This window comes from Myotis brandtii, unplaced genomic scaffold (assembly GCF_000412655.1).
Source record: "Myotis brandtii unplaced genomic scaffold, ASM41265v1 scaffold825, whole genome shotgun sequence".
Classification (NCBI taxonomy): Eukaryota; Metazoa; Chordata; class Mammalia; order Chiroptera; family Vespertilionidae; genus Myotis; species Myotis brandtii.
Genome location: NW_005371349.1, coordinates 2,318,700 through 2,327,209, shown reverse-complemented (window position 1 = coordinate 2,327,209; position 8,510 = coordinate 2,318,700). Strand labels below are relative to the sequence as shown.

The 8,510-nt window shown below is 62.5% G+C and overlaps 3 protein-coding genes across 20 annotated transcripts in view; 2 read left to right on the top strand and 1 right to left on the bottom strand.

The window, feature by feature from the left end:
• The window catches only part of SMIM5 (small integral membrane protein 5), a 6,865-nt gene extending 2,454 nt beyond the window's left edge, over positions 1-4,411 (top strand). The window contains exons 2-3 of one of the 2 annotated variants that reach the window (XM_005884268.2): positions 3,028-3,186; positions 3,811-4,411. In XM_005884268.2, the coding sequence (XP_005884330.1) occupies positions 3,060-3,186; positions 3,811-3,920 (237 nt within the window). In that variant the 5' untranslated portion in view covers positions 3,028-3,059 and the 3' untranslated portion in view covers positions 3,921-4,411. The remainder of the gene's footprint in view (positions 1-3,027; positions 3,187-3,810) is intronic. The other variant, XM_005884267.2, reaches the window with a different exon arrangement.
• RECQL5 (RecQ helicase-like 5) overlaps positions 1-8,510 on the bottom strand; it is a 27,726-nt gene that overhangs the window by 7,587 nt on the left and 11,629 nt on the right. The gene's annotated exons all lie outside the window — the stretch shown is intronic.
• SMIM6 (small integral membrane protein 6) overlaps positions 4,496-8,510 on the top strand; it is an 8,408-nt gene continuing 4,393 nt past the window's right edge. For 4 of the 14 annotated variants that reach the window (XM_014531787.1, XM_014531785.1, XM_014531783.1 and 1 more), the window contains exon 1: positions 6,737-8,063. Coding sequence is in view for 2 of the 14 variants with exons in the window: in XM_014531781.1 (XP_014387267.1) it covers positions 4,871-4,876 (6 nt within the window). In the remaining 12 variants the exon portion in view is untranslated. The other 10 variants (XM_014531781.1, XM_014531780.1, XM_014531789.1 and 7 more) reach the window with 9 other exon arrangements.

The following is an 8,510-nucleotide window of genomic DNA, read 5'->3' as shown; positions in this document are numbered from 1 at the left end:
CCCCCCCCCCCCCCCCCCCCCCCCCAGCATGGGTTGGGAGGGACTCTGGTCCCCTGGTTCATAGGCAGAAGGTACAGTTTTAGAGTTTGCTGGACCTGAGACAGAGAGATCAGAACAACGGAGAATTCTCAGTAGCCCCACTAGACTTGCCTGCCCCCCTCCCTGCGACCTGGGAAGGTACCGGGAGGAGAGGCAGCCAGCCCAGAGCACCCCCTCTCCTCAGGCCACAGCTGGAAACTCGAGTAGGGCTCCCTACAGAGCAACAGCTGGGGCACCAGCCCCTGGTCACCTGACGGCTGCTGGCTATATTGGGCACCAGGCACAGGCGCCCCCTTGGCCTGGGCTTTAAATAGCCCACTGGGAGGACCGCCTGGGACCTCCTGGAATGTGCCGCCTCCCTCCCAGGAAAGAGGCCCCTCCAGCGCCCCAGTGGTCCCCACTGAGGCTCCTGCTCAAGCCAAGCTGGAGATGGCAAAGCCGCAACAGAAAAGCCAGGGGCTCCTATCGGTCTTGAGGCCAGAAGAGCCGAGTCCAGCAGCCCCACTCCTGTTCCGGGCGCAGATGGGACTCAGGGAGCAGCCCCAACTGGGCGAGGCTGGCACGCTCTGGGCTCCAGAGGCACTGGGTGCAAAGCCAGGATGCCACCCAGGTCCACGCCTGCTGCTGCTGCGGACCCAGTCCTCCCAGAGGGGGCGAGGTCCTCCAGGCGGGAGTCTGCGCTCTCTGACGTCAGACATCCCTGGAGGACGGCTGACTTTAGAGCTGAGGCTTCTGATCAACAAACCCCTCTTTCCCAACCTGGGCAACCTTCCTCCTCCCCGCCCGGAGGCCACGCCCCTCTGACTGGCCGGGTCTCCATGCCACACCCTCTGAGCTCTCCTGGGGCTTTGGGGGTGGGAGCACCAGCGAAGAGCTCCCCCTGCCCTCCGTCCACCTCTTTTAAGGAGCCTGTCTGATGGATACATTAGGCTGTGCAGGCACCGGGCCAATCAGGCTGAGAAAGCCGACCGAGTGTGGACGAAGAGGGAGGGAGAACAGCTCCTCAACCCTGTGCACTCCCCCCTGGAATGAGACCCGAGGGTGGGAACCTGGAGGGGGGATGCCCACAGGCCTGGAGCTAGGGAGGGGCCTGCTCTACCGTCAATGGGGGGACACTGCTCAGTGTGACCACAGGAGAGAGGTACTAAGCTCTGGGCGGAATATGGAGGACCTGAGACGCAAAGACATGCATGATCTGTCCCTTAGGTGGTTCTCACAGAGCAGGTGTGGCCTGGGCCTCTGAGAGCCGGGCCTGGTGGAAGCAGGGTCCCGGGCCCACGAGGGTGGGCTAGGGCTGCTCCTGCAAAGCCCACCAGCTCCCAAAGGGCCCAGGGCACTGAGCCGAGCCCCCCCGCTGGGCAGGGCCCTCGGTGAGCTGCCCGTGGGCGGACTTATCTTGCTGGTCAGAGAGGAAGCTGCCCAAGACAGGCCTCCACTGAGACAGGGTGGGGCAGCACAGGGGGGCTGGTCAGACCTGTCCGGCCGGGTGACCTCCGGGAAGTCACTTCCTCTCTCGGGTCTCAGTTTCCCCATTTGTAAAAGAAAGGAAGCAGGAGTGATGGCCTGTGGCATTCTGGGAGTCCGAGCCTTTGCACCTTTGAGAACTGGATCCCAATCGCCTTTTCGGGGGCTGAGAGAAGGAAGGTCCCGCTTTTGACAGGAAAGCAGCTAATTTTCCACGTAGCCATCGCTGCCTGCCACCCCAGCATCACTTAAAACGGCTCCGTCTCTAGCCTGCCTCCCCTCCTCCCCCTCACACGCCACAAACTTTCCAGAATGAAGGATGCAGATGAAACTCCCCAGGTGCTGGAGGAAGGTCACTACCCCCAAAGGCCACCTTAACTCTCCTGCGCTGGCCAGACCCCACCCAGGGGGAGTCCCGTGTGCTGGGCTCCTCCCTGTGCCAGGCTCTGGGCTGCCAGGTGGCCAGTCCTCCCACAGCCTCGAAACACTGGCACCTCATCCTCACGTAACGAGAGAGACTCAGAGGAGACATCAGTCGCCGCCGAAGCAGGGAGGGGGGCAGCTTCAAATGCAAGACAGGACAGAGCCACGGCGGGCCGCTGGCGAAACCGCCAGAGAGATGACGTGGAGGAGGAGACGCAGGTCTGAGGGACGAGGCAGAGAGGGCACAGGTGTCCTAAGTGACCACAGCACGAGGCCCCGCCTTCTACAGTCCGAGCTGCCCGAGAAGGGCGGGCTGTGGTCGCTGTGGGTCCCTCCTCACCCCGAGGGCTCAAGCAAGGGCTGCACAGCACAGGGAGGCGGGAGCAGGCCCAGGGCAGAGGGCAGCTCTACGGAGGCTGTGCGGTGGCACCACGGGAGTGACGGGCTTCGCAGATGGCAGCCACCCCCGGAGAACCCCTGGCTGACACCAGGACGCGGCGGCAGTCACTAGAGCCCAAGGTCTGGCACCAGTCCCCGGCCACCTGTTAGCCGCCCTGGCATTAGAGCTGCCTTGGAGAGCAGGTTCAGGCTGGGCTGGCACACTGTCGCCCGGCCTGTCCTAAGAGGATGGGCTCCCTATGGCCGCAGGTGAGGCGGAGGGCAGGGACCTCTGCTCCACATCACGCCCAACTTGCAGGCACGGCTGGCCCTTCGCTTTGGCCCCCCCCATTCTCCCTGCCTGTACCGCAGTCCTGAGTGACCCAGGGCCACTGCAAAACCTAGGACCGGTGTCTGAGACCAAGCCATGTGAGCGTGAAGTCACCCTAACATAGACACAATGGCCAACCTTGGCAGCTGGCAGACCCCTCCCGTGCCCAGCTCTACTGAGCAGCTCCCAGCAGGGCCTCAGGCTCAGTCATCACCAGCTGCGGTGGGCTGGGGGCCACCGCTGAGCAGGGGGCCATGGGCTCCCTCCCTCCTGAGCCACCAGGGGTGGAGCGAGAGGGTGAGACCTGACAAACTCGTTCTGCGGGCGCAGGGAGCGGGAGGGTGGATTCTCGGAGCCGCCCGCCCGCGGGGACTCAGGTGCTCTCTCTGCAGCAGAGCCGGCAGGAACCCGGGAGCTGACCAGCATGGGGGCCACCGACTTCGTGCAGGAGATGCGCTGGGTGGGTGAGAGGCTGCTGCTCAAGCTACAGAGGCTGCCGCAGGCCGAGCCCGTGGAGATCGTGGCCTTCTCGGTCATCCTCCTCTTCACAGGTCAGTCGGGCTCTCGGGTTCTCCTCTGCTCTTCCCGGCACCGGGAGGCGAGACCACGGTGCTGGCCGGAGGGCTGGCGGAGTAGGGAGACCACGGTGCTGGCCGGAGGGCTGGCGGAGTAGGGAGACCACGGTGCTGGCGGAGGGCTGGTGGAGTAGGGAGACCACGGTGCTGGCGGAGGGCTGGCGGAGTAGGGGAGACCACGGTGCTGGCGGAGGGCTGGCCGAGTAGGGAGACCACGGTGCTGGCCGGAGGGCTGGCGGAGTGGCTCGGTGTCTCCCAGGCAGAGGAGGGGAAGCAGATGTCTCTTGGGGGGAAACGAGGCATTTCCCCTGGTCTGGGGACGTGCCTCAGGGGATGGGCTGGGTGGTGCTGGGACCAGAGGCACCCAGCATCCTGCCCCAGGGATGGAGGGACAGGAGCTCCGGGAGGCAGAGAAGGCACCACAGGGAGGAGGTCCGGGCTCCAGCGGCCGGCATGGAGATCCTCGGGAATTTCTGCCCAGCGTGCCCGGCTGCGGGCAGAGGCCCTCCACACCTCCAGAGGGGCTTCTTGGGAAGAGGTGGGCGTTCCTTCTCTTCCCACCTCGGAGTCTATGCCCTCTGCCTCTCCCCGACCCTCCAGGCACCGTGCTGCTGCTGCTGCTGGTCGCCTGTAGCTGCTGCTGCACCCAGTGCTGCTGCCCTGAGCCCAGGGCCAGGAAGGCCCAGGTGCGGCCCGTGTCCCCACCATGAGGACGGAGAGCTGACCGAGAAGCTGGAGAGGAGGCTGACGCCACGCCCGGGCGTCGGCCTGGCCCCCCAGCCCTGACTCCTCGAGACCAAATCCACTGTCACAGCTCTGGCCCCGCCCAGGAACCGGACAGGGCACGTGGGGGCTTGTCCAGGAAACAAGGGCCGTTGTAGTCACAGGACCTCCACCTGCCGAAAGCGCGGTGCCAAGGAGGAGCCACCATTTCAAGGACAGAGTAAACCGCCGGGGATCTTGGCCTACCCGCACTTTTTAACAAAACACGGAAGCGGGGTCCCCAAACCTCGATGGAGAACAGCCCGCACCCGGGGGAGCTGGCCTTGGGGTTCTGCTGACCACGCCAAAAAGGAGCCGCCCAGTCGCGGGGACTTAGTGCAAGAGCCCCTGGGCCCACGCTCCCTGCCGGAGAGGGCGCCTGTCAATATCCCAGTCCAGTATCTGCCTGTTTCTTTCCAGTAAAAGCTTTTTCGTTCTATGTTTCTGGGCATCAGACTCGCTGGGCTGGGCTCTGTGCATGAGCAGCGGCACGTGCCCGAGGACCAGGGGCGTGACCAGCGCTCCCTGTGCCGTGAAAGCTGGCGGGCCACCGGGCGGGAATGCTGCGGAACCAGTGGCGGGTGCAGGGCGATGCCTGTCAAGCACCAGCTGCTGACGAGCTCTGGCTCCCAGACGCCCACTGGGCAGCGATGGACGCAGCGTGTGTCCCAGGCAGGTGCTGGCTCAGAAACGCCACTTACCAGTTGTCACTGCCATTAACTGGAGCCTGCACCCTCGCGCTAGAGGCTCAGGCCTCTGGTCTCCCCCAGCTGCCGGAGTAAGAGAGGGGTCGGGCCCCAGTTCTGCCCACACCTGCGTCCCGACGCCTTCGCCCTTTCCCTGCTTGTGCGCCCGACTGCCCGGTTCAAACCCTCGCCCCAGCACTCCAGCTGTGGGAATGCAGGTCAGTGATGCGACCTTCCCGAGCCGCGCTTTCTCCCTGGGAATTGGGCTAGTCCTGGTCCCTGCCTCCCGGGGTGCGCTCTCGGGGTGACCTAAGATGACCTGTCAGGCACTTGTCACGGCGCGGGGCACGTGCTAACAGCTCCGCAGAGGTCCTGCCTCCACTTCAGTCCGCCCTCTCTTCCAGAGAACATGGCACGTGGGTGCAAACCCAGGATGACGGCAGGGGAGGCAGAGGCTCCCAGGGCACCTCCCCTCCGTCCCCGCTGGTCCCCAGGGCCATAAAGAGGTCCGCACTTTGCACATGCCTCTGTCATCTTGGGCAGCCCATGCTCTGGCCGCCTGAGGGCAGAAGCCCGTGGCCCAGAAAATAGGGGGTGGGGAGGGGATGCCAGCCCTGCCACCACTCCCCCCCCCCTCCAGCTGGCAGGCGGGCGGGGAAGCTCTCTGGCTAGTTCCACTTCCTGGTGTCCAGGGACTTGTGGGTTTGGTTTCGATGGAAGATTCAGAGAGGAAGTGCTTCTGTACAAAATAAAAGAAGTCCAAGAATCTGCCTGTATCCTCAACCCCGCCCCCCGGAGAATGGGATTCAGAATGATGACAACAATGATGATGGTGTGGCTATAAAGGCCACAGAAACCCGCTGAGGGCTCACACTGCACACGCTCAGGCACTGTCTTCAGGTAAGTTCATGTAATCATCGCAATGACAACGCTGTAGGTAACACTAGCACCACATTTTAAAGAGGAGGAAATTGAACCTTAGTGACACTAGATAATTTGTCTGCGTTCAACCAGCTGCAAAGTGGCAGAGCCGCCTCTGGGCCCAGCCCGCCGGCTGCAGAGCCCGCACTGCCACACCCAGCCCGGGGCCTTCCAGAGTGAAGGCTCTGATTCCATTACCTCCACCAACCAGCCCCACATCCCAAACACCCAACCCTGAACTGGCTCAGAATAACCTCCTGTGAGCGGTGGGGCCCAGCCGGGTCTCCCTCCCGAAGGAAAACTCCAGGAGGAAGGTGGGAGGGGGGGAGGGGGGCCCTGCCTCCCTCAGTCCCTGCACCACCGCCACCCTCCCCGGCTGGAGGGTCCCCGGAAGCCCCCCGTCCAGGAGCTGCTCCAACAGCGCAGCGCCCAGTCCCCGTGCGACTTTTCCTTAAGCAAGTTTTCCCCCACAGCAAGGATGTCCCTTCCCGCGCTCGCTTTGGCTGCACATACACTGAAAGTGGAACGACACGGACAAGATTAGCATGGCCCCTGCGCAAGGACGACATGCAAATTCGTGAAACGTTCCACATTAAAAAAAAAAATAATGGTGTCCCTTCCTGAGGGTGGCCGGGCCTGAACCTCTTTGTTAGAAAAGATTCTAGCTTCCTGGTCCAGCTGCCAAGAGGTGGAGGCCACAGGGCTGGCTGGCTGGTTTATTTGCATTTTCCTCCTCCAGGCCAGACAGTACCTAACTGCTGTGTCCAAACAAGACACTGTCCCTGTCCTCAGGGGGCTGGCTCCTCCCCATTCCTTGGCAAAGGGGCGCACCCTGAGCCCTCCCTACCCCACCCCACCTGCCAATTGGGCCAAGCCCCAGGCTGGCTTCAATCTCACCCAGAGATGTGCCAGCGACAGCAGCCTGCACGCTCCTGGTGGGCAGCTCCCAGCCTGGGTCTCTCTGGGGCAGGTGGGATGGAGAGGCGGCAGCAATACCCCCATCGTGGGACAACCTGAAGGCCGCCCCTTCCAGGGCGCAGCCAGACCCAACGCTTCTCCATTCCCCTCTGGACCGCAGCCCCCTGGACGAGCCCCCGCCGACGCCTGCCTGCGGTCACTGCGGCCGTGTCTGAGGCGGCTCCGCATCGCCTGTCAGGCTTCTTGCCTCCCCTCTGCGGCCTCTGTGCTCTCGGTTCCTCAAAAGGGCCTCAGTCTGCACGTGAGGCCCGTGCATTTCACTGTCTGTACAACGTGCCTTTTCAGACGCCACCGTGCAGCCACCCATGCAGGAGTCTCATTCGCAAACGGCGGCGGAGAGCCTGCAAACCGGTTTGGTCCTGCAACTTGCCTCTCAAACATTAACTACTGAAAGCAATCCACAACCAAATGTTCGCGGCGGCGAACCTATTTGCTTGTGGGTAATACCAGTTCCAGACCATAAAACACTGAGGCAAATTAATTTGTCCTTGAAAACAGTTCCCTCCCTGTCCTTGGGGCCTGGCGCCTGCCACAGAACCCCGACTCCCAATTCTAATTCTGACACCGTCTCCCTGTCTCCACGCAAACCTCTCTCCTCCAGGGGCGTCCCCTCAGGCCCAGGCCAGGCGCTGCCACCGGCACCAACAGCACCCTCCCCCTCTCCCCCTCCCAGCCCACTTCTCTGCATGGTGGTCCCTTCAGCAGAATGTTCTGATCTGCCAGCAACTGACTAAAAGAGGTGGTGAAAGCGATGGTCTTCCTGCCGCAGGGAGGGCCAGGGTCTTCTCCTGGTCAGTGTGGCCAGAGCTCCGGGATTGTATCGTTTGGTTTCGTGGAAGCAGAACAAGAATTTAAAGACACCAGTGTGAGCTCCTCCTGCATTTTTACAAAACGTTTCCAGTTGTCCACACCAAGGTGACACATGGGCAGGAACATTAGGTGAGTGATTCCAGAATCATGCCAAAGTGGTCAGAGAGGTACTGACGGAAACCACGGCTCCCCACTCACTGAGGTCCGCACAGCTTCGGAGCTCAGATGCGGAGCGGAGTTCACACCCAGCGCAGTTGCTCCTCGGCTATATGAGCGTGCCTGTCCCAGCTGTAAAGCCGGGCTTTCCGCTATCCTTGTTGCTTCATTTTCCACGTACTATTAACACGTTAAGCGCCCAGCCTGTTTTGTCTTCTGGACGGAAAGTGTAGTGTCAGCCACCGGTGACAGACTGTATGTAATTACAAGGACAACGACCACAAACAGGTTTGTAACGAACAGCTGGTTCTTGATAAGCATCAGCTTCACAGACGGAGCGGAAGTACAAGGGCAACCTAGAGACCCGCCCACGGGCTGGGAGCGGTCAGCAGGCCAAGGGCATTAGTCAGGTCGGCCTGGGTCAATTAAGCCCATGATTGCTAAGAGGGACTTGCTCCTCCCCCACCTCCTTGCACCTGCTGCGCACCCGAATCACCTGGCCAGCTCTACGAAGCAGGGGGCTGACGCGCCCAGAGTGACGTCAGTGGCACCAGACGGGGCCTGGGCACGGGCACTTAGAAAAGCTCCTAGATGATCCTACAAGCAGGGTGAGGACAGGGCGCTAGAATGTCAGCTCTGGAAGGGGGCCTGCCTCTGATTCATGCTGGGCAGCAGCGCCTGGCACAGCGGAGCTTGACACCTGACTTGTGGAGTGAGTGGTGGCCGCCAGGCATCACATGCCAGGGCACCGTCCCATTCCCACTTCCTAGCTGCCTGTCACACCAGTGGGCGGGAACCAACCACACAAAGCAGCTGCAGACAAAGGCCCGGGGAGAACCGGGGAGAAGGTAGGCCCACGGCACCCAGAGCCTCCATGGGAGGCTCTTCCACCCAGAAATGAGTTCCAGGAGGTGCCAGCAGGAGGCGCAGTTACCCATTTGCCCTGCACCACAGGAGGGAGCCTGAGGGGTGGTTCCAGCCCCCCCA